General features: G+C 33.0%; 4 protein-coding genes across 4 annotated transcripts; 3 read left to right on the top strand and 1 right to left on the bottom strand.

The window, feature by feature from the left end:
- Positions 1–1,592: 1,592 nt before the first annotated feature.
- On the bottom strand, positions 1,593–1,927 carry TRIADDRAFT_26324 (uncharacterized protein; the record flags this gene model as incomplete). Its single annotated transcript, XM_002113494.1, has 2 exons — positions 1,593–1,706; positions 1,832–1,927. Coding segments are annotated over 2 exons (210 nt in total), but the record flags the coding sequence as incomplete, so codon positions are not given.
- A 1,807-nt stretch (positions 1,928–3,734) lies between these two features.
- TRIADDRAFT_57028 (uncharacterized protein) lies at positions 3,735–12,078 on the top strand (the record flags this gene model as incomplete). The annotated part of the gene is made up of 17 exons (XM_002113116.1): positions 3,735–3,930; positions 5,193–5,294; positions 5,670–5,725; positions 6,954–7,052; positions 7,178–7,351; positions 7,431–8,760; positions 8,877–9,034; positions 9,140–9,333; positions 9,443–9,483; positions 9,666–9,806; positions 9,909–10,168; positions 10,255–10,601; positions 10,695–10,795; positions 10,897–11,124; positions 11,190–11,308; positions 11,399–11,783; positions 11,930–12,078. The coding sequence occupies 17 exons, from the start codon at positions 3,735–3,737 to the stop codon at positions 12,076–12,078; spliced, it is 4,080 nt and encodes a 1,359-aa protein (XP_002113152.1).
- A 4,936-nt stretch (positions 12,079–17,014) lies between these two features.
- TRIADDRAFT_57029 (uncharacterized protein) lies at positions 17,015–22,661 on the top strand (the record flags this gene model as incomplete). Its single annotated transcript, XM_002113117.1, has 6 exons — positions 17,015–18,172; positions 18,742–18,837; positions 20,239–20,446; positions 21,103–21,389; positions 21,715–21,884; positions 22,544–22,661. 6 exons carry the CDS (start codon positions 17,015–17,017, stop codon positions 22,659–22,661), a joined length of 2,037 nt encoding a protein of 678 aa, XP_002113153.1.
- A 343-nt stretch (positions 22,662–23,004) lies between these two features.
- Positions 23,005–24,591, top strand: TRIADDRAFT_57030 (uncharacterized protein; the record flags this gene model as incomplete). Its single annotated transcript, XM_002113118.1, has 5 exons — positions 23,005–23,138; positions 23,707–23,770; positions 24,007–24,092; positions 24,263–24,313; positions 24,453–24,591. The coding sequence occupies 5 exons, from the start codon at positions 23,005–23,007 to the stop codon at positions 24,589–24,591; spliced, it is 474 nt and encodes a 157-aa protein (XP_002113154.1).
- Between the last annotated feature and the right edge of the window lie 626 nt (positions 24,592–25,217).

Genomic DNA, 25,217 nt, shown 5'->3' on the forward strand with positions numbered 1-25,217 from the left:
CTTAATATATAATACAATAATCTAGAACGAAACGTTTATTTTAATTTTCAATCGAATGGTTAATATTGTAAGAAGGAAATAATTCTATCCTATTTAATACTGTCGTATAGATTGAAAGCATGTAATTAACAACGCTCCACTCATCATAAGTGAAATATCGATTGATGATAGTGTTGATTCTTACGCTAGATAATTAATCCGCTTTTTAGATAGCAATAATTGCCATTACATTACGCGTACGTATCGAAAATCAACAAATAGAAAGAGATGTACATTCATAGCGATTATATTTTTGGGTTGTTCATTTGAAAGAATATCTTGTTGAATACTATTAAACATAAGATATGGTTGAATAAAGTAAGAAATCATCTTAATTACAATTTAAGTATAATGCATTATAGATATTAATTTTTACCTCATTGATATTCCTATCTAAAATGCAAGACTTGTTATTGAATACAAATACTAGAAATTTCCTACATGCAGGTATCGATAATTTTTGTTTTATGGCCTATTCTCCCATTTTGTGCATATTAATGGTAACTATCGGAAAATTTTATTGTTAAAATTTATTAAAGTGTCTAATAGAAATACTCCTACAACATTAGTAGTTCTATTTTACTGTGAGATTCAGATAATATAAATGATTGAATGACGTACTTGTAGGCATACGGTAGGTATTAATGCATCTACAGACTACTAAAAATTCAATTTCTCTAACAAATGTTGGCTTCTTTTATACTTGAGAATCTTGTCATTGCTACTATGTAGTATTATAATATACTGTAAGATTAAAGATGAATATTTGAGCTATTTTGTACCCGTAATTTTAAAATCGAACCGAACCGAAGCTTACCATAAGTTAGTCATAAAGCAAAATTGAGGCCAACTCATTGCAGATATTTTATAATACACTTTCACAATAATAATCGATTGTTCAATATAGTTAGCATCATTTATTTGATGATAAAAAATTGGCACTATTTATGGATGAATTAAAGTGCTTAGTGTATACTGATGATAACAATATATCTTCAAAAAGGCATATACATTATGTAATGTAGGTCAAAATATCGCATAAATCTTTCTTGAAATCAGCAACTGCGGATGTTATTGAGATCTTCACTTACAATATCACTTCTTATTCATCTCATCACTATGTTTCTACCTTTACAAAATCTAAAAAGAGGTGATGGCTGATCTGTAAACATGAACTGTCGAATACCGCAGTATCCCTAAGCTATCTCCCAAGACAGTAGTCTCTATCGTTAACATTTCATCCAATATCCTAGTTTGTTAATGTCATAAAGTGGTAATACTGCAATCAATTCTAGTAAAATCAGTAGGTTAGCTTTATTATATAGCATTACCAAAGCATTATAAATTCTTTTATTGATTTATATTACAAGTTCAACATTAAGAAAATTAACACAGCTAAGTTTTGGGTCAATCATTCAAAGCTGTACAAATCAGTAGAACAGTAACATTTGCTACGTTTATAATATGCGTATAGCAATCACTGCCAAAATAGTAATACAGCAGAGTAATTATGATAGTAATATTAATTTATGGAAACGTCTTAGCATTTATGGTTATTTCTGTGAGGCTATAGACTCAGTCACTTGCTGTTGATGCTCCTGAAATCGAAGCATAATCCGTTGTGTCATTTTTAAATACTTCTCCGTACAGTTTAAAGCACAGCCGATCTATTGAGCAAGTAGATGAATGATATTAAAAGTTAGTTGCAAACGCACATTATGATAGTCCGATATAGTACTATAGAATAGAACCAATGTCTATCTTTGCCTATCTAGTGTGATAGATATTTTACCTCCAAACTTGAAATCTTTCGACTACTAAAGTCGTGTACACAATCACTAAAACATGATTCGGATAATTTATTGTATGAAGCTAGAAAGTCGCGGAACTTCAATGTCGAAAAAATAGATTTCAGTTAGTAATAATTAGACCAGAATGTTGTTCTAAATGAATAATTTATGTCAGAGCTTGGTTGGCACTTTCTGTAGAAATACCTTCAATATGCATACACAGTACTGTACTTGTTAACGATATTTAGACCTACCTGTCTCATATTTACGTCGTCTTGGCCGGCATTCATGTTTGCAATATCCTAATTCCTTTGATCAGTGATAGTGAAATAAAAATAAATTTTATTACGAAACGTATATACCTAAACGATCAAGCCATTTTAAACTAGCGGTCTTCTTCTTGCACCTATTGTCAATGAGCTTGTCTAAGTCAATTAAGGCACTACAGAGATTACAGAGATGGTACAGTATAATACTGGAAAATGATCATAGTGTACTAAATCCTAAAGGATACTGAGGTGATTGGACATTGAATGATGTCCATCCAGGTTTATCATTGGCAATTGCATGCTTCAATTATACACAGGTATACAGTATTATACAGTAGGAGGTGATCATAAACACCTGACGATCGTTGCCAGTACTTGCAACAGAATAATCAGGCTCGGGGATTTACGAACGATGATCATTTCAATGGACATACGGATAGTACTCTAGCGTGGTGTAAGCCCAACGAAAGCATATCTTTGCATGTTTGCAATGGCACAAGATTGTAACCTGGATTGAAGCCAGTAGAATACACAGATCAGATCAGATCCGAATAAAGAACGGTACTACAGCACTGTAGTAGGCTGCAATAGGCATCCTACGACATTGGTACAGTATGTTCTTTTTACTGTTGATAATTGTAAAAGAAGAGATAGTAAGATCATTTTAATGAGCACGAATGCGCTGCTGAGCACGTCGGTCAATCTTGGGAGTAATGGTTGGCGTTCAATCTTTGCAGTGTGCTTGGCAAACCGCTTTCGCCTTTGGCAACGATTACATCCACGTCAAGTTGCACTTCAGGAGCGGTCAATGGCAATATAATGACTTACCTCAAATATCCTATAACTGGTTAATATGGGTACAGCAAAATGGCTAAAATTGTCTACCAAAATTTCTTGTAAGTGATGAGATGAATATCGTAAGGTGTTGTTGTACTTGTATGATTGACTGGCGTGTCGACAGCGTGTATGCACTGCGCAGATCATAGCGGAATACTCTACTGTACGGTATTACCATGATGTCGCACACAAAGGTTTTACAATGTACAGTACCATAGTGTACAGTGTACAGTACATACATTACATTACAGTACTGTACAGTACAGTACTGTACACCGTAATAGTGTACTGTACACTGTACACTGTACACATGACCGACTACCGAGCACAGTATACAGTACAGTACAGTACAGTATCAGTGAACGGAACGGAAAGAGAGTCGAGCCATCTACAGTACTGTACTGTACAGTGTACAGTACACTGAGTACAGTACAGTACAGTACATAGTACTGTATATCACACAGTACTGTACTGTACTGTACGTACAGTGTACAGTACACATGACCGGCTACCGAGCACTGTACAGTACATACTGTACAGTAACATCATACTGTACAGTACAGTGTACAGTGTACTGTACTGTACTGTACTGTAACTGTAATACGATCAGTGCAAAGCGTTCGTGTGGAACGGTTACATCTTCAATCCATTCGCGCGTCTAAAGGCCCATTTAAAAAAAAATATTATTCATATAAAGTTGATAATTGACCAAGACTCAAGGATCAAGATGCTGGCGAAACATTCAAAGTGATTCATGTCTTCATTGTACAATATCTTAAGCTAACTCACTTTAATAATAATGACTGCAGTAGATCGCCTTACTGTAAACGATACAGCATTCAATAGTAATCAAGAGTACAACTTGCCTTATGCCAGTGAAATATTGAATGTAACCGGTGCTGCAGCCAATGCTGTGATCAGTGGCCTCAAGTTGACTGCAGATGACGCCGTGGACGACAACCTTGAAAGCTTCAGCCATCACTCGCGTCATAACGGTAAGTTTCGATAGTCCAATGGCGTTGTAGAAACGACTACGAGAAGCAAATGATATTTTCAATGATTCATGTCGCCATTTTACAACTTTCTCCAGCAAGCAATCAAAATGTAACGTCATATTCTCTCTCCAATGTCGATCATCTTGTTCTTCGTCGTGCTTCTCACTTTTACTAGACTTCCAACCAAATAGAAAAATACACTTGCAGTACGTAGAGTATCCTACTATACGATGAGTACACCAAGCGATCTCGTACTTGCAGTCTTATCATGCAAATAGATTAGCCTTGGGCAGAGTGGTGCCAATGATTCTGCAATCCTACAACGAGCTGTAAAAGAATAACAATCCCATTACAGTATATATACACTTCAGTACAGTATATTCTTTCTCACTTCATGTTGGTTACACGTATTTTGTAGCTCTCCATGATTGCAAAACTGATCAAACACTGCAGCATCACCACGCTATACTGTACCAGGAATATGGAATAACAAATCATGATGGTAATAGACCATACTATGCCTACACAATTCGATCGAAAATCAAATAAGAATGTTGATTCCCGGCTAGCTGTAGCTTACTGCCAGGAGAATACTGTAGATGCGCGTACTGACGTGTATCTTTTACCTAACCAAGTGGATAGAATTTATTCTATAAGCAACGCTATAGCCATTTACGGCTTGGAATACTACACACTGTGGGTCAGCATGATTCTAAAGAAAAAACATCGCTTCCAAATACTCTTCTATATTTATGAATATAATACATAAATATTGTCCTCTACTATCACTGTACGACATCCTGCAACTCAGTAAATGTACACTAGGTATTCCTTGATTGATTGATCTGTCTGATCACTTATGAGGTATTACTAATAAAGCTTGCAACGATTGCTTGCTAATAAAGCTTGCAACAATTGCTTACTATTAAAAATACTCAAATGCTTCTGATATCCAAAAGCATTGCTGTTTTAATGACTATCCGATTGCATAAAGATAAAGAAGCCCAAGTGTGCAAGTCCAACTAGTTATCTTATCAATAGACATCGACGGACATACTGTACACTACTACATCACTCTTCCACATCAATCAGCATACAGTTTATTACCCGATACAAAACATCCTTTTATCAAATGATAAAATCCCCTATAATGTTGTGAATTATTCGTAATATACTACATGTCGGTATGGCAATCATCATATCTTTCTCTTCTACTCGAAAATGTCCAGGCTAATTTCCTACAATGTTATAAACTGCTACAGATATAGACGATGGTCTCACCACAGAAGATGAAGACGCACTAGAATCTGTACAAAAGAAATCTGCTAATGATACGAAATCGAAAGATACCCATGCAGATAATTGTAAGATTAAAGACTTGTAAATTATAGCTTCTTTTGATCATATTCAATATTATAGCATTCATTGCCACATTTTTCTCTATTATTTATACTCTACTCTATTATGATAAATCTTGCTTGTATCTTATTACTGTAAATTGGAACCATAGCATACTTTATCAATCGATTAAGTAAGGCTATCAAGCCAAATTTTACTACCATCAAAAATCCGATACTCGAGTGACAATCATGACATAATCAAAGTCCACAGTCAATCCCTTATAACTGAAATGTCAATATATTAGCAAGCATTGAATTGGATTGTTTTGTTGGGGTGTTAATGTTATAAATTTACAATCAATATCTTCGATGATGATTAACTGAATTAATGCTTTTTAGATTTGAGACAAGACAGAAATTCTTATGCTTCCAGGCATCCAATCAATACCATAAAGGTACTAACATAACTAAATTACCTTTAGCAGTATTGTCGAATTCTTGTGTGAGCAGTTAACTTCATAGGATACTACATGATATTTCCATACAGACAATAGTAATAGTAGAGCATTTTAAATAATCAGGAAATCTTCAATCTTACTTGGGTAAAATATCATACTTGGTAGGTGTACAATGTATCATCCATCGTAATCGACGTTGGCAGTATAAGATACTAGCTTATAGTAAACGCTGTAGTGACTTTTTCAACAATTTTTGAAAATATTATTCAAGATTTACGGTATTCCTATGTTGCTTTTTACTTGCCAGTAGGTACTGTAGTAGGAATTAACAGTTAAGACGGTTCATGACAAGGACCATATGACCGCACTCAGACTACCATATTTACCGTCTTCAATCTTTGCCAGGCTATTATCTGCCGCCTGTGCACTATCGTATGCCTTGCAACTATATAATATAAGTAATGTTGTTAATAGGCTAAAACATATCGCTTAGTAATTGCTTTCTACAGCAGTTTGTACAACAAAGATATGATACCTGGCCACAAAATAATGATATGATTTATTATAGCACGTACGATAGCGTGTTAAAAATGGTAGCAATTCATTGTACGTTAGCTTTGCTTTTAAGTTTAAAAATATCTAATTTCGAATAGTGTTCATAGTTATATAGTTATTAAATTGATTTTACTAAAAAATCCGAAAATATTGCTTTTTTATATATAAGTCATCAAATCGCTCGATACAACAAGGAGAGCATGATACTACGATCGAAATTGGAAAATTCGAAGGTAAATCGTAAACTTCGATAATATAATTTATGAATTAATGATATATTATTACTACCCTATATATACTGTATGTATACTGGAAATTAACCTATAACTAGATTTGCTCATTGGACTTGATTTTATATACCTGTCTTCTTGATTATAAAATAGACAAACTTGTCACTCGTTCCTTCAAGCTTAGCGATCGCGAACAAAAATTAAAATCTACGTTCATACACAGGCAAGTGTAACTCTGTTAAACAATTTCAGATATTGAACTTTTATGAAAAAATTTAAAGGAAATATACGATGTGATTAAAATACACTGTTGTCCATAAATCTTACTATTTATCACCTTTTTTTATCGAATAAGTAGCCAAGGAAACCGAAATAAGCCTATTAAACGGGTCCTCCAACCAAAATTGATCAAGAATAAAATTAATGATGACTTTCAACAGACATCTCAGCAATCGAAGGAACCAAATATTGCTTCTACAGCTGCAGCTGCTGCCGCCGCCGCTGCAGTTGCAGTTGCAAATACTTCACCTATTTTAAAGGTGAGAAATAGAATAGACGCATGTACATGAATTACCGTAATGTAACTGCATCAGTATTAAGTTGCACTATTCTAAAATGTTGCATATCTTGTTCTACATGCTTACGCTTCAACTATCGCATTCAGGTTCAAGAAACGCTAGAAAACAAATTAAATGAACTCATCAATCGACTTCAAGTAATAGATAACAACATTAACAAGAGTGATTCCTATCGGAGTGAACAGAATTTACTTCAAACACAAAATAAACTTCAAGAACAAGTTCATAGTCTAGTCAATCAGCTTGAAGGCTTAGAACAGGTCGAGAAATTCATATTGATATTTTTATTTGTGCTATAAATTACTAAAGTGTTTTTAACGTCGTAACTATGAATTTCAGCAGAGAGATGTTGATAGAAAAAGTAAAAGTGTACTCGAAAAAGGTCACCCCGTAAGCACGTCCAAGTTGTTACCTTCTCCAACCGATAATGATGGTAATGCTATCGCACCAAATGACAATGTTCAATCGCAGTCATTACACTATAATAACAATCGGTTAAATGTTACTCGTGATGTTATGGCAAACACTGTTAGATCAGATATAAAGAACAGTAATAATAATCAATACGCTTTGGCTAAATTTGTTGGTCCACGCACCAATCCTCCTAAGCCAATTGAAAAAAATCACTCCAAGCAAGCTAGAAAAAAAGAAAATCACGAAAGAGGCAAACTGTTAGCAGAAATACTATCATCTGAAAGTTCTCCATCGTCAGTTCATGATGAAAATCGTTTAGGCAGTCAGTTATCCAAGAAGTCAATACCTAGTACGAAGATTAAGTCTAATAAATCAAAAAATTCTGTTAGCGTAAACATTGGTAATTACGGAGAAACTAAACCGCTAAATTCCTACATGTTGCCACACTCACAATCAAGTAATCGGAAGGAAGATATTCTGATGGAAGTTAGTAATCGGCAGATATGGAATGGGATAGGAAAAGCTGAAGATGATTTAAAAGAGATACTCTCAACTTCGAACATTATTGATAATAATTTGGAAATTGTTTCGCAAGTGAGCCGCTATCGGAATAGCATTTTTAGTAAGGTTGAAAACATGAAAACATTTCAAGATATAAGCACACAACGTATTAAAATGGAGGTTAGCAATAGGATTGAGAATATTACAGGTGAAATAGAACCGGAGATTGTAGCGGCTTTAACTAAAGTAGTAATCCCCCAGAATGAAAGTAATAGTACAGGCGGGAAGATAGATGAAACTAAAAAAATTGATACCGTCAAGGGTCATCGACGATTTCTGAAAGGCAAAAAGGAATCTAATAAAAAGGTAGAAAATGATTTCGCTGTACATAAATCCAAAAAGGGAAAGGTGAATAACTCTATTAATGGAGACAAGACTAGCCTTAAAGAAAGGATGCAATCTCGAATAGGGCTTGAAAAGGGATTACACAGGAGAACCAGTAACGATACCTCCAAATTCAATATGGGCGGAAATTATTATAAAGCAGAACCTAGGCGTCAACGGATTGATTGTTTACCTAATTATGAGTCAAAGGTAATTCCTTTAGGATACCCTATTATATCTAATTCTGTAACGGTAGAGGATACACACAAGCCTATGAAAGACAGCCAAGATCTTAATAATTTAAAATCGAGAGAAAATAACAGTGCGCAGTCGGTTAATCTGTGCAAAGACGAAAATATTAAAGAAAATGGTATGTATATGTTCATTAGTTGAGTTAATTTATGGTTATGAATTAAGTATTTAATGTTATCTAATAAAAAATTAATTAAGATTTGCTCTAATTTTATTCACTTTCAATTTTACAAGTTGATATTCATGTAGAAGAAAGAAAGAGCCCTCAAGTAGAGGAACAAGTCATTGACCATCCTGTTAATAAGGACAGAAAAGCCGAATTACAAACTGTGTCGCATGAGGACAAGCCGTCTTCATTCAGTAGTGAAACTGAAGAAGAGATTCCAATCAGGGTAGGTTGTATACGTGTGATAATATTCTCATATTATTCTTGTTAGTATTATATATTTGCAATTTAATGTTGGCCTAATATTCAATTGTAAATTATGATTATCTAGAATGGAAACAGTGATAAAAATTTGGTAATGTCGTTATCCTTGCAAGGAGCACGTCTCCAACCGAAAAATAAATCTCCTTCATACAACGCTGAGCCTAGAAATCGGTATATCAGCGGTAAATACTTTGGTGAAACAAATATTCTAGAATCGGAACAACAATTGCAAATAATGATACGAAATAATATAGTTGATTGGTATGAGTAAATAATATATGGAAATTCGACTTATTAAAGTTGTAAAATTTTATACTGTAATATATATGAGTTACTACCAGGAATTTAATATTGTCGATTTTATTTATAGGGTTGAACAGGAACTGATTGCAAGAATAGTTTCAGAGGCTGGTAATATACGCAACATCAGTAATGTTGATGTCGAGAGTAGTAATGAAGCAGATGAATCTTCCTCGAAGAGCAGCGAAGCTGATCTCTGTAATTGGATATTTATATTTAATGTAAACAGTTGAGTAAAGTAAACTACGGCTAATACATGCTATTTTTCTTGGTTGTAATTTATTCATTTATAGTAAACCAAATGGGATCTCGAGGTTTGCAGTTACTAATTGATGCCGGAAGTTCTATCAATCATGAAGCAGTAGAAAACCTAGTATCAGAGGTTTTGACTGATAAATTGAGAGATCAGATGGCCGGAGCACAAGTTGAAGATGGTAATGATTTCAAACGTCTGGTAGACTAACGTCACCAATAATGTTTTTCTAACATGTAGTAAAGTGCTATTAATATAACTTCTATTTTCTGGCTTGTTTTAGAATCTGAACATAATCTAATATTAGATAAAACAGTTCTAACGCCTCAACCAACACCGCCAGAATCAGATTCAGACCATGAATTTAATGTGATTGAAGCTCCCAATGTATATACACCTCCAAAATCGAATGCTTCTTCATCGACATCATCTGATCTAGAACAAGGACTAGACACTATAGTAAAAAATGAGGATAATGCATACGATGAGCGTAGCATTGATAGTGAAAATTTAACAGAAAATAATCCACAAAAAGATATAGAGGTTTGATCATGTAGAATCTACTTTTATGCAAGTCACTATTCCTATTATTGACGTGTCTTAATTAAAATGGAATACATCAACAATAGGATTCAAAATTTCAAAAGCCGGACCTGGATACACCAATTCTGAGTCCTTCTGCAACGCCTCCTCCTTCGGAAATCGAAATGGTTCCTCCAGTGACTCCTACTCCGTCTGAGTCTGATAAAGGATCAATGAATATAGCGATGGAGGACCTTTCACTGACTTCGGAATCAAGCCAGAGTGATGACGATCTTAACCAAACCGTAATTGCTAGCCATAAGTACGGTGGCACCACTCGAATTTATGATGAAGATGAAGAATACAATTCGCAACATCAAGTTTATACTTCAGTTTCTGAAAAGCAAATGATCGAAGGAATAGACAAGAGTGCAGTAATTGCGCCTAGACCTATGTACGGCCTTAGTAATCTATATTTGTATACATTGAACTTTGTATTGCATCATGAAGGCATCAGCATTGATTTAATGTTCAATTATTAACGTAGTAGTTATTTTTCCACTTCTGCTGAAATTGCTAACGATGACGAGTTATCAGTAATACAAGAACTGCAACATTCCGAGCTGTCGAATACAGAAGTCGAGAAAGGTAACGTTACTAATTTGTTCAGTTCATACCGTTGGTTACAGTTTTCTCTGTAATACTTATTGTTAGTTTTTAGAATTAAAAAATGATAAACATTCTGGTAGTTGTAGATGAAGGAAAAGTTAGCCCTAAGACCATGTCAGAGTCTAGCTCTATAGTTACAACAAATGATACGTATGGAGATGGTATTTCGGAAGGGGAATTGTTGACGAACGAATCAACTGCGTATGTAGAGTCGCGGAGTGAAGGAGAATTTGTGCATAAGAATAAAATTCAGAAGGATGCACGGCCACATTATGAAGCCGGTGAAATGATTAATACCTATGTCTATTGTTAGTATGTATGCTAAATATTTGAATGTAATTTTAAAATTTTTATTTGCTGTCTTTGATTGTAGCTATCAATTCTCGAAGATTAATTGAAGCTATTCTGGATGATGAACTACCAACCGAAAGCGCTAGTAGTGACACAGTTATGGATAACACACTAAGTGAAGTTAATCCATTACCTGATGATGTTAGATATAACGAGATTTTAAATCAAAAAGTTATTACCTTTTACATGTTCTTTAGTACAGCAATTACAGTTTGTTGATTTTGATAATAGGATGGGAGCTGCTCAAGCGAAGGTGAAATTTCGCCTGGTGCTAGGCAAGTTAAAGTATCAAGCATTGACCAGGTAGAATTCGACAATGATGGCAGTGAAGGTCAGCTGAGTGTTGGACAGGTCAATATCGAAAAGATTAACCCTACATTAACAAAAGGAGACGTTGCAAAATCATCAAATCGTAACTATCCAGACCATATAGATGATGGCAATGTAGAGTCCACGGCAATTGGTGGCATCAGATATGTTACGCCTATATCAGCAACTACAGAAATACCTGCAACTGATATTAGGCCAAAACTGCCGGACAAACTAGAAACAGAAATATTAGACTGTCATTCATCCAGTCCTTCAGAATTAGAGCCGTTAGGCGCTATTGCAGCAGGTAGTATTTACTGTAATATTTTTAGTTTCATAAATTGGAAACATTTTAGATTAAATAAACATTATTACATGTTATATTCGGTATACAAATTTTGGTATAATCCTTTCTACCATATATTTATACGCGTATATTTACGTATTTGTCAGGAACTGACGGCATGGAATTTGTGACGGAGGAAGAAGACAAGGATCAATCAAGAGTTTTTATGCGTTCTGAAGAGATATACGATAATGATAAGGAAGAAGCAGATATTTCAGTTTTATCAATGGATGACATTGATAGTATATCTGGTTAAAGATACTTACGCAACTAATTATCCAACATATTGCTCGCATATTTTGTCCTTAGTCAGCCCAACTTATACGTTCTGCAGGGTGAAAGTGATGTTAGTTAGATCTAGCTCATAGAAAAGGATTATATTATTCTGGAAGATTTATTCCAATCTGTAAAAGAGATGATATAACGTCATATCATTAAATGTTACTGGCATGATTGCAATCCAATTTAATGTACCATATATGAATCCAACCGTGTTCAGGTTTGGAGCCGCCAGACTCTCTTGGTTAAAATGTGTAATATATGTATGTTCGATTCATAATTTATTGTCATCGTACATTACTTGTATATTAAACTGACTGTAATATATACTGTGTATAACATACGAAAACTGCTTGTAACATGAGATAATATGTATTGTTTAGTTTAGATTGTATTGGCTATAAATTTTGGAATCTGAATATAAATGTAGGCGTGAACTTTATTTATAAAATTACGAAATGTATTATTTTTGAATCCAATTCGCTAAAGCAGTTACAAGTTGTAGAGGTAACAATAGATAGTATCCAAGTATATGTATACAACATATGTATAGCAATAACGATATAAATTAATTAAGGTTTGCCTCTGTAGTACGTAAATTGTGTATATGCTATATTGTATATTAAAATTGCCATAAGGACTTGATTATGCTTAGCTATTATCTTACGAGTATTATTAATATGGTCTAACGAATAACGGAACTGTAGCATTAACAATAAATAATTGCTAATTTAGCGTAGAAGTCCTATATTAGTACCATCGACAGATCTTTTCTAAAGGATTAATAAACATTGAATAAATTGTAGCGATGCTGTAACAGTTGCTCTTCACGCCTGGTGCTGTAATTAAGAAATCAGGAGTAAAGGAGGACTGATAAAGCGTACATCTACAGTTCCCCTCTCCCGTTTAATATTAATTGACAATAACAAGAGTAATGCTATAAACCGGCTATGGCATCTGTACTAAAATCTTTCATTAGGCATTTAAAGACATTTTGGGTAGCTTAAATTGACAAATCCTATAGAGCGGCCTCGCGCCTGTTACGGACGAACATTAATAAAATTATAAATTTGTGAATTTTAATACGAATTAGAAAATTTTACATAACAACAGGTACAACTATTGCTATCAACCAGAGAATAGCTTATGACGAAAACATACAAGACTTTAAAGTATGTACTTAATTTAATTTGTAACTAGCGATCCTTCGTGTATACTATACAAGTATACATATTACATGTCAACCACTGTAGTATTGTAGTGTTAGTACCAATAATGTCACTTAAGTACTCAAACTAAAGGTAGTGCAGTACTACAGGATCTCAAGAATTTATTTACCATGATTTATTTTTTGTTCTTGCTATTATTAAGAGTCATTTCTTGTCTAGCAATTTTGGACTAAAGATAACCTAGTTGGATAATTGGTAGCCGCTGTAATTTTGGCATAGATTTGCTAAATACAGTTTTGGTAACGTTGACATGCTATATATTTTTACTAATCATGAATAACATATTACAATTTTTCTAAATATGGAAAGGATTGTTGTAAATTGAATTAGTGTTACAGATGTATTCAAATTTTTGGCTGTGTCAGTAATTACATTAACAGTAATTAATGTCAAGTAATTTAATTGCATCACTACTTCATAGGCTGATAAGTAAATATTACAACTTCCATTGCTTATTCTTAGATTAATTGTATCACAACTTCATAGGCTAATAAGTAAATATTATAACTTCCATTGCATATTCTTAGATTGAAATCTAAACACAAGCATACTCATCACGTCACAAGGCTTGAACTCAATGATTTATCTGACTCTTAATATCAGCTACTTGTGAATTTTTATGATTACAATAGAATTACTTGCACCGTTATTAAGACTTATGATCGCCATAATGCAATCATAAAATTTCGAATTCTTTTCCCGTTATGCCATGAATGATTTAGAGAAAATTTGGTATTTTTGTATCCAACTTATGTGCTGAGTTGATATATTGTAGATAGCTATAGACATATGACCTTACCTAACACATGAATATTATATTGGCGTGCATGAATACCTGTAGAGTGCAGACTCGTTTCTAACTGTGCCATCGTCGTTGGTTCGTAGTGGCTGTATGATTACCGTAGGATTTATAATGTACAAGTGTGCATATACGTATGCACATATACGCATATGAAATACTATGGCAGAAAATTTAAAAACGACGATTCTTATTTATTAAATTATATGGAAATTATTTAACTTTTACTGAAGCAACTTATTTTAAGCAACAGGCGAATTACTTCAATTAACGTTCCTTTCGCAATAATATGAAAATTATGGTGTTGTTATTATTAACGGACTGTAATAGAAGAGTTATGAGATATGACCCAGTAAAGGTAGATGATTAACCCTGCTGTTGATGGCTATAAGCCCTTCTCAATCAATCATACTATTATAAATAATAATGTTGATTTAGCATTGTTTAAGTAGAATTGACCATAAGGTTGTCATTTATGAAAATAGATTTGGTTATAACGCTAACCAACTTATGTTGTTTATAGATAGACTATTTAGGGTAGCGTCTCATCGGCAAGATAATGGAATAATTCAATTGTTAACCAGACGCTAACTATATGGCAAACCATCTTTGCTGTTTTTAACAGTATGTTGCATATTTTAACCTTTTTCAAGTTTAACGGTCACTGACTATTGTTCGTGACAAACTACGCTAAGACAGGCTGATTAGTTTAGTGTAGAACTTAGTTGACATGAAAGATAATATCTGGCTACATTTTTCTTGCTATTAACTTTTTATCTCCCTTGTAATTTAGTTCCTGCGGATTTTTTAAGCACTTTTTCTGTACATGATTGAGCTAGTGATAGCTTAAAACGGTATTATCGTTGTAAAGGATTCATTGAAGTTTATTTTGCATTTTCAACAATTCTTGAATTTTAAATTACTTTGCTGCATTTTGATATAAAGTGATACAAAGATTGAGTCGCCATATTTTCTATTCGATATTGACAAGTCTTATACCTGTGCAAATTTTAGTCGTAGCTGAAGTTGTATTGCAGTGCTAGAACAGGTTATAGATTAAATGAAAGGATGCATACGGCAATATCTGACTGATAAGGATGTATAGGCAGTATCAACCAAAATGGCAAAGTTACCGAGTAAGTTCAATCTTTTATGAAAGACGTATAAATATTCACTAATTTTAAATTTTCATTTTGCCTTCTTGATTATCATTGAGATAAATGATTTGCTTGGTAGAATGCATTCAAATTTATATTGTGCATTTTACTTTAAATCTATGGTAGTGCAAGAGAATATTGCTGAAGCGATGCAGCAGTATCCAATTTACAGATTATTTTCAGATATTATTAGTGATCTGATTTTAGCTCTAAGTTAATAAGATTGGATAATGAATAACAGTCTTTTCTCTTGGATATATTCCTATATTTTTATTGCTTACTTAGTAATACTATCCAAATTAGCCCGATCTTATTTTAAATTGCAGCATACTGCAAGAGAAAACAGTGGAAGGGATAGTTGACGTCTTCTAGATGACTACCAGAAAACATTTTATTACTATTAGCTTGCTATGATCAAAAACTTAAATCTTAGCGGAGTTATTAGGGAATAGTAATTTTCTGTTAACTCTAATCTTATATTGAGCATTCTCTCCTTACTAGTACAGCTCTAAAGCCCATAAATTTTGGTTAAAAATAGTAGAATAAGATATCATTTAAGGCACAAATAAATACGTATCATGTGCAAGGATACATTCTTATTTTAGTACCTTGGATTGTGTAATACTAGCTTTGACTTGATAGAATTTGATAGGGAATAGTAATATGTTTTCTCTCAACTCTAACCCCATTACTTACTGTACTGTATGTTATCATATTGATGTTTGATGTTAATAAATTCATAGTTTACATCGATAAATTGATTTTTCACTTAAAAATGGTAGTGATAAAGTAAATTTATCAACACAATTTAATTAAAGAAATTTTAGAATTATTCTTGAAAAAATCCATTTATATCAACTGCCATACTATCTCTTTTTGATGCCGTTCCCCTTAACATCATAAATAGATTTCAGCTCTGCTTTTTGCTAAACCACTTTTCTATTCTTATAAATTTATCGTTTATCCGATATTTTAAATTATGCGTTGATATAATATCCCCCTAAATCGAATGGATTCTAGCGCTATCCAATAATACATTTTCAATAAAAATCTCTCATTATATTTTGACGCCGCTGACAACATTACTCAAGGAAATTTTTAGTCGTGCTTCTTACTCGAGTTTTTATGTTAATTCTTTATAATTAATATCATCCATTATTATACCAAGGAATACAAGATTATCACCCGCGCTTTTATAATCATTTGAAGTCTCACGACTTACGGTTACTGATCATTAACCTATCTAAAATTTTTACTTTACCTTTATCCAACTTTAGTATTTTGCTTTCCTAATCTATCTAATAGTACCTCTGCCAACCATTATTACATTGTTGCTGAACATTAACGTATCTAAAATTTTACCTACCATTATTTAACTTTGCTAGCTGCCTTTCCTTCCATCTCAATAGTAACTCTTCCGGCTGTTATGACATCGTTATCGATCATTAACGTTTCTAAAAATTTCACTTACAATTACTTAACGCTGTTATTTGCTTTTTTATCCTATCTAAATAATACCATTACCAGCTGTTCTAGCATCAATACTGATCATTAATACGCGTATATCCAACTTTTGACTTACCCTCATCGAACGTTGTTATTTGCTTTTTCAATTCATCCAAATAGTAGCTCTTCCTGCCGTTATAGCATCATTACTGATTGTAGTTAATACGTATATCTAAAATTTGACTTACCATCGTCTAACGTCGTTATTTGATTTTTTATTCCATGAAAATAGTACCTCTGCCAGCCATTGTTGCCCTTTTCATCATCTCTATTCTGCTTGTGCTCCTATTAATCATCTACTGTACCATACTACATAAAAAGAAATGTAAAAAAATTTGTTGCGAGAGTTGTCCATGTCATAAAAAATCAAAACCGAGGTCACTATTGCCTGGTACGGATGCAGAAGATGGCTCTGATGATAGTATCGATCATAATGATGAGAAATCCGATCTATTATTGAGAGATCGGCAAAATAATGCATTAGAATCTGTTCAAGTGCAAAAAAATTATGGTGAAGATCGCAATCAACGACGTTATACTAATAGTGCCAATATAGCAGCTGCTACTAGTAGACCAATAACTCCATCGATAAGTAATACTAGTCGGCAACAATATGATCGAAATTATGCCAATGGAAATAATACTCGAATTGCAGCCGGTCAGCAAAATGGTGCTCGAACTTCTGAAACAGAATCAAGATCAACTCCTTATGCACGTACTGGAAATACGAGTAATTTACAATATGATGATCGATCGCTTAAATCTATTCCTCTAACATCGACTAATGATAGTGATAATTATCCTAACGATTCAGCTCCATACCATAACGACGGAAATTCATCATCGGTGATGCCTTACCATACTATACCTAATCCTAGTATTTCCTCACAAATTAGTAGTACCATACCCGATGTCGATGAACAAGATCAAAACAACTCCGATTACGAAGAAAGTCTTTCTCAATTAAATACTAGAAGTGGTCAAGTTCAATTTAAAGTTACTTATGATACAACAAAATCAACTGTTACCATCAATATCGAAAGATTAAGCGATTTACCTGCCAACGTTAGTAAAGGCATAGTATCAGTCCATGGAGCTTTCCTTGGCAGTAAAAAGAAACGCTTCAAGACTAAACGGCGTAATATGCGATCAGCCATCTTTAACGAGAAATTTGAGTTAGCTAAAATAAGTCTAGAAGACATGAAAGATGCAGTTTTACGCTTACGAATTTATCACACTACTGATAAAATTTCCTTTTCCTCGGAAAAAGTCATCGGTGAATCATTCCTACCCATGTCTATCGTTGCATCATATGAGAATGCTGAATCAATCCACCAAACTACAGCTATTCAGCCAGTAAAGACAGGAATTAATGGACAGGTAAACTTAAGCACTCTAGTTTAAAAGTTTACATCAATTTGCAGTACGTTGATTAATTTACTATTACAAATAAAAGTTTTTACTGTTTTATGACTTTAATGCAGCATGCAGTCTTTCACCAATCATATCTCGCTAATGATCATTTCTAATCTTCTTCATTGCACTCTATCCCATGCTATCCTCGCCTATAGTCACCAATGTCTATTTAAATTAAATCCAGTAAAGAAATGTATTTCTTGAAGAAAGTAGTTCACAGATGGCCTACTCGCTACACAAATTAACAGCATGACTTGAAGATTACACTATAAACTAGTTTCTAACAAACACGAGCTCAAAAATTCGTTTCCAATCATCAAAATGAATGTAGATATCGTTTTGTTTTTATTCTCTTTCTATTTTACGTTTATTTTTTTCGCTTTCTTTTCCGTTTAATGTTGAGGAGAAAAATTTTCATTTTATGTTGATAGCTAAGTGTTTATAGCCATGATAGGAATTGAACATGAAATTCAATACGCTATAGACTCACGTTCCATTCTAGTAGTTCAAGTATTTGGATATACTGTGCGTAGCTTACGTCGGGATTTCAACGTTACCTCTATGCTAATCTAGCCATTATCCGTATTGCGGATGGAGATTATTACCATCCATGTTGGTTATCTCATTGGGTAGGCATTCTCAGTTTAATAAGGAAGGCCCTAATCGAAAATAACGTTTCATAAGACAAATAAGTGATTCTTCAACACAAGTTCTCGCGCCTTTTCCTTTAATTTTCCCTTCATTTTCAATTCCTGTCATAACTTTGCTTTCTCAGTAGATACTAATTGTGTTTATCTAGTATATATTACGACGCTATACAATATAATGCACTATTTTAGTTACGGATACAAATGATTTTAAACTCGCACCAGTCCTTTTCTCGTCGATAATGAAGCTAAATCTTGCATTTGTGACATAAAATGGACGCAAATAAGGTTCTATTCGGAAATAGCGTGCTCTGAGGCAAGCAGACGACAATTTAACCTAAACACTCGCCGCATTTTCCCCTAATTTACTCTTAATTTGGGTATAGTACTATATGTTTCATATAGTATGGTAATACCGTAGGAATATCAATTAGATGCGTTCGAAAAGACCTCAGTGAATTTCTTACAACGAATAAAGTAAATGACATTGCATAGAGAAAGATTTGGAATGATTTAGTTCTTTACTGCATATACGTGATTATAGTATACCTCATGTCTTTGAAAAGATCTCAGTGAGTTTCTTAGGACGCATAAAGTAAATAAGATTGCAAGATGGAAGTTCTGCAATTATAATGTTGTTCTACTTCTATTATATATCTGTAACAGGATAGTAGTAGAAGGACAAATCAGACATCATTAAAACCTTTCAGCTAATTTCGTAAAACGTAAATTACGCTTAGGAAGATCTGAAATTAGAGTATTCTGCTACTTCCACTATAGTTCATAAGCAAAGAAGGAAGATAAATCAAACCCCTTTGAAAAATCTTCCGTACAATTCTTATCACGCAAATAAAATTGTATCCATAACCCACCAGAAGGAGTAATAGTGTATTGGAAGTTGCGTATAGAAAAGATCTAAATGATTAACTCTCTCCAAATTAGATTATGGCATACTAGTGTAAATACAAATTAGATATCTTTAAAAATTTGTAATCAATTCTCCAAATTACTTATCCATAATTTAAGCTGCCATCAAGTCCGTACTCAAGCATAGAAATAATTTACGACATAACCCATAGGTTCTCTAAGAACTTTCTATCCGTAAATTTAAAGCTATCGCGCAGCAAGTAATCATAGATATCATTTAGAATTGACAACATGGTATAACACTTGTTAAGATTGTCAATAATAGCTATGAAACATATCATATAGACAGTTTTTAATTCGTCAATAGTCACATTCCATAATTTTTTCTTTGAACTCATGTACTTGTAATGAAAGGCCTCTAGTCCTAAATGATGTAATTAAATTTTATGGCTAGTTTCTGTCTTTCTTTGCATTGAGGATATTTTCGCTTACTGTATGATCGTCGTTTTCTATTAGCCGCTTAATACATTGCCATCACACTTGGACTTACCTGATTCAGCTAGTATATCAAGTAATGGGTCTTACGAACTATCCTCGATGCTACCTCATGGGAGAGTTCCGGAATTATTAGTTTCCCTGACTTACAAGCCTAAAATTGCTCAATTTTTAGTCAAAGTTATAAAGGCGGAAAATTTATTCCATCCTGGTATGGCCAATTTACCAGGTATATCAGTCTTATTCACCATTCCTTTTTAGATCTATTCTAAATACATTAAATTATACTATGACGACTTTTGAACATTAAGACTGACAATGCATTTTAGCTAACCTTTACTTCACTCGAAAGCTCTTACTCTATCACGCTATCTCAATTTTTCTGGCACAGCTTGATAGAAAATAGTAATATCCTTTTCTAATTAGGATTACCTCGCCTTTGTTGTTCTCTTTCTCTCTTTACTCTCTGTCTTTTTCATTTCTGATGTTAAATTAATTAAGGTTATCCATGTTAATGTCATTAATCGTGTAAGTATTCATTCAATCAAGTTGTTTAGCTTCTGTTCTATATTTTAGTAGATCCCTTTCAGAATCTCGATGAGTAGTGTTGATAATTTCATTAAACTTTTACTGTACTGAATTCGATATTTTACAGTACAAAATCATTGGAGAGATTTAGTATGAAATGGATGATTCTTCTGACAATGAATAGTGAAATTTTAACGTAAAATTGATTTCTTTTAGGTTATAGTAACTATAGTTTATCGTCCGTGACATAAATTTATAGCTTCAAATATTCATTATTGAGACCCTGTTTAGCTTGCTATATTATGATAGTAATCATTCACTGCAATGAAACTGGGCTGATTTTATTTTCAATTGTAGACTCATATGTCAAGGTAACACATAAAGATCATCATGGTAGATTACTCGATAAAAATAAAACGGGATTACAAAAATGCAGGCGAGATCCGGAGTATAACTCTACTTTTGCTTATGATGCAAGCCATAAACACTTTGTTGAATCAACTTTCCATTTTTCCATGGTTCAAGTGAAAGGAGTTGGCAAAAGTAAAGACTTATTAGGCGGTTTCTCCATAGGGAAGCAATGTAGTGGTGAGAACGAAAGAGAGCATTGGAATGAAACAATTCGATTACCCAATCAGCCTATGGTAAGATGGCACGCTTTAATTCAACGAGATGAAACAAGTATGCAATATTAGGATGAGATTAGAGAGAGAATTGCTTCAATGCCTCTGTTTTCTGTCGATACTACCTTGAAGACGTATTTTCACCATGATTTTACGTAACAAATTTGTAAAACCATATTAGATTTTATTATATGACAGAATAATCACAGAGAGTAATTTATAAAATTAATAACAAAAATGAGTATAAGCCAGTTTAGCGAAGTAACATGTTGTCGATTGAATTCAGTTGCGAACATTATTCTAATTCAATTTTTCTTTCTATAATTCGATAATTTTTCAATGCAAGATACCCAGTAATCAACAGATTAATCCATCTAATGTACAGTTTACCCTTGCTATAACCCAACAAAATGTTAAAATTTATTATGATAAATATTATTACGCCAGTGGATTTCTATTTAATGATTTTGATTCAATCTATGGTTACCATAATTTAATCAAATCTAAATGTATCTTGTAAGTATTTTCTTGCTATAAAAAAGTACCATCAAGATTTAGCATATAAGAGCTAGTATGAAATAATCCGTTTTAGTTGATGATTATAGTAATAATTTGATTGCGATGTTGACGGTAGTATTAGCAGTTCTTGAATCTTCTAGAAGCATGATTAATGTTAAGATGAAATCCCGTGCTATCATAGACATACGTTCATACAATTCATTAAAGGATAGGGAATTATCCCAAATGAGCTGTAATAGCTGATCTTTACAAATTAAAAGTAGATTGATTGAAAATATTCTGAGGATTCTATTTAGCGGTTGCTATCTAATTTAAGCTAGAATATTTCTTGTACTCTGTGAAATTTCATTAATTTCCAAGTAGCTTTTAAAGATCCGTCATAGTACTATTTCATCCTTATAACTATGGCTGATTAATATCTATATCTACAATATTGCCTATCATCTATTCTAATAAAGTATTAACCCAATACCTTTAACAGTGATTTAAGTTGATTTTTTTCCCATCAAATTTGCTTATCCGATCGTTAATTATTAAGATATTTATATCAATTATTTTATTACGGTCCTCTACGCTATATTATAATCTATAAGGATGATATAACTAGCTAATAATATTACTTAAAGCTCTTCTTATTTGCTATGGATTTCATATAGCAGCATAATTGTTGGAGGCTTGCTTTGTAAGGTGACTAGTAGATGCGCTGATGCTAAAATTATTAGCTATGATATTATTAAGATCCGGAATGTACAATTTAATAATCGATTGAATTGATTATCTTCAAACCATTTTTGGGGATTTATAATAATAAAATTATAGACTATAATGCCAATTATATAATTAAACTGTGGAATATATGGCATAGAGTATAATAAGCTATTGCTTTATGGGTATAAAACTGATTGAAGTGGATTTACAGTCAAGCCTAATGTACGCATATGCTGCATGCTGATTTTTGTTTATTATTGTAGTATAACATCATCGTTCAGGAGCTAGTTTTTACATGCAATAAAAGATCAATCTACTACGTAGGAAGAGTATAGGACAGGACTATCAAACACTTCTAATATTCGATAGGACCTACTTTAGTTTTAGTAAGCAAAGAACAATTAGGAATATGGATGATGATGGCCAACTAAAGTCTATTGATTTAAATCGTAAAGTACAAAAAGCACTATGTAGTAATCAGTTACAGAATACATGCCAGCTAATGGTGGAAGCGATGAGTTATACAGATTGCAAGCCATTTTTGTAAGAAATAATTCTGTTATTTCAGTTTAATACCATTTCTTTAACCTAGTCCGCATTGCTATTGTAATTTACAATTCGAGTTTGATCATTATTAATGAATCACATTAGTTATAGTTTTCCCCAGTTTTCTCTGCATGGTATTCGAACTTAATGATTTTCGCCAATCGTTTTAGTTACAGTTTTCTCTATCATTCTCTGCTGGATAGAAGCATTTCAATTCTTGAGTTAAAATGAAATTTTTGCAATTCAATGCATAATGCTATGAAATACTGTTTATTATTCAATTTTTTATGTAATACTAAATATTATATCATAGCATTGCCCATTGATTTCTTTGAAATGATTTCAATTATTGAAATGTTTCTCTCAGTATTTTCTAACCGGTAAAATAACGATTTCATTTGTCTTGGTTAAAATTGATTACGCAATCAACGGAATGTATTCAGTGCTATTTGATGTGATATTATGGCTAACAATATCTGCAAATTGCGTTAGCCATAATTTTTTTAACATCTAAAGGCGTTGACAATAAACTCATTTGTGTCTATTTCACTTCTTCCGATTATAGATCACGGAAGCCAGATAATTTAATACAGGACTACATCGATGAATTGATCGATCAATATGATCATGTAGGAATATTTTTGCTTTATAATGACATCTGTGAATAGATTTTCTTACATCGGATATACCATAATTAGGCATTTGAACGTTAATTGGAATGAATAGCGTAATCTCGTTGCTTTTTTTGCAGTATTGTTAAATTCTTATTACCAGCAACTTCAAGTTTGCTCGCAATGAAACTCGGTCACGAATTTATCAACCATTATTATTTACTTTCGAGTGTCTCTGATTGTTTGCCATTTAGGTTATCGATATATTTCGTAAAGAACCAAAGGGATATATAAGTAAAGCTGCAGTTCTAGTATTAGCAAATAAATGGACTGATGCAAGGTTTGTCGCATTTTTAGCTATTGACTCTTTTAAGGCATTGTATAGAAAAATTAGTATATCTTTGGAACTAATAGCTTATATAATTATTAAGGGGACACCTTAATAAATAAGGGAGCTCTTTTACAAATTGCATTTCTATATCTTACTGATTATTATTAATATCATTTTAGATTAACTTTGGGTAAAGGTCTTATGGTATGCAGCGACAAAGACGAAATAAGGTTTAGATTCATATTCTACATGCCTATTTATTTGTAACGTTAAATGTCAAATATAGCTATACGTTAGAAAAGATAATCTATCCTAGCTGCTGGATGAAATGCTGTAAAGTCAGAGCTAACTGTTGTATAAAATTGATAGGGAAGCTCTAAACCGATTGAATCACGTATTTCGAGAAACTGAAAGCGTCAAAACATCTTCCAATAGACTGAATTACTATAAGCGTAAGGAAACGTCTAGTTTACCGACTGTTAAAGATGAAGAAAGTGTTGAAATGTAATTTATTTGCAATCGGAATTGGTTGATATTGAATATTAGTATTAACTAAATGGACATGGAAGTACTCATCTATTTCTAAGATTACTTGTAATAGGAACTATAGATATTAATATTAGTATACCGTTACAGTATGGGAATACTTGGATTTGTATCTTGATTACCGTTGATTGTATCATATAGAATATTGAAGGTAAAGTTAGTAACTGATAGTAACTCCAGTTATCTAATCTGCACTATTTGATGATATACACATATTTGCCATATTGCAGGTAATTTATTCAAAGTTATCGTATGCACGCTGCTGTATTACATGGCAGCTAATAAAAAATATTGCTATTAATATCTGTCATCTCTATGTAATTTACAATACATTATTAAATATTTATTTACCTATGCTGCAATATATATCTGTACTCATTATACGAATGCGACTCTTTCGCTTCTTTCACATGCGTGATTGAGTCCTTGTTTCGGTGTTGTAAACACACACGCGCCCTTTATGGTATCGATAGCTGAAAAATCTATAAACAATGAGCTATCGTAGGCGTCAGGGAGTTAAAGCATACATTTTAGTCAGATAAATCAATTACAATTTAGTAAAGTATGCCTACGCTTTTGCAGATTATA

This window comes from Trichoplax adhaerens, genomic scaffold (genome assembly GCF_000150275.1).
Source record: "Trichoplax adhaerens TRIADscaffold_6 genomic scaffold, whole genome shotgun sequence".
Taxonomy (NCBI): domain Eukaryota; kingdom Metazoa; phylum Placozoa; class Uniplacotomia; order Trichoplacea; family Trichoplacidae; genus Trichoplax; species Trichoplax adhaerens.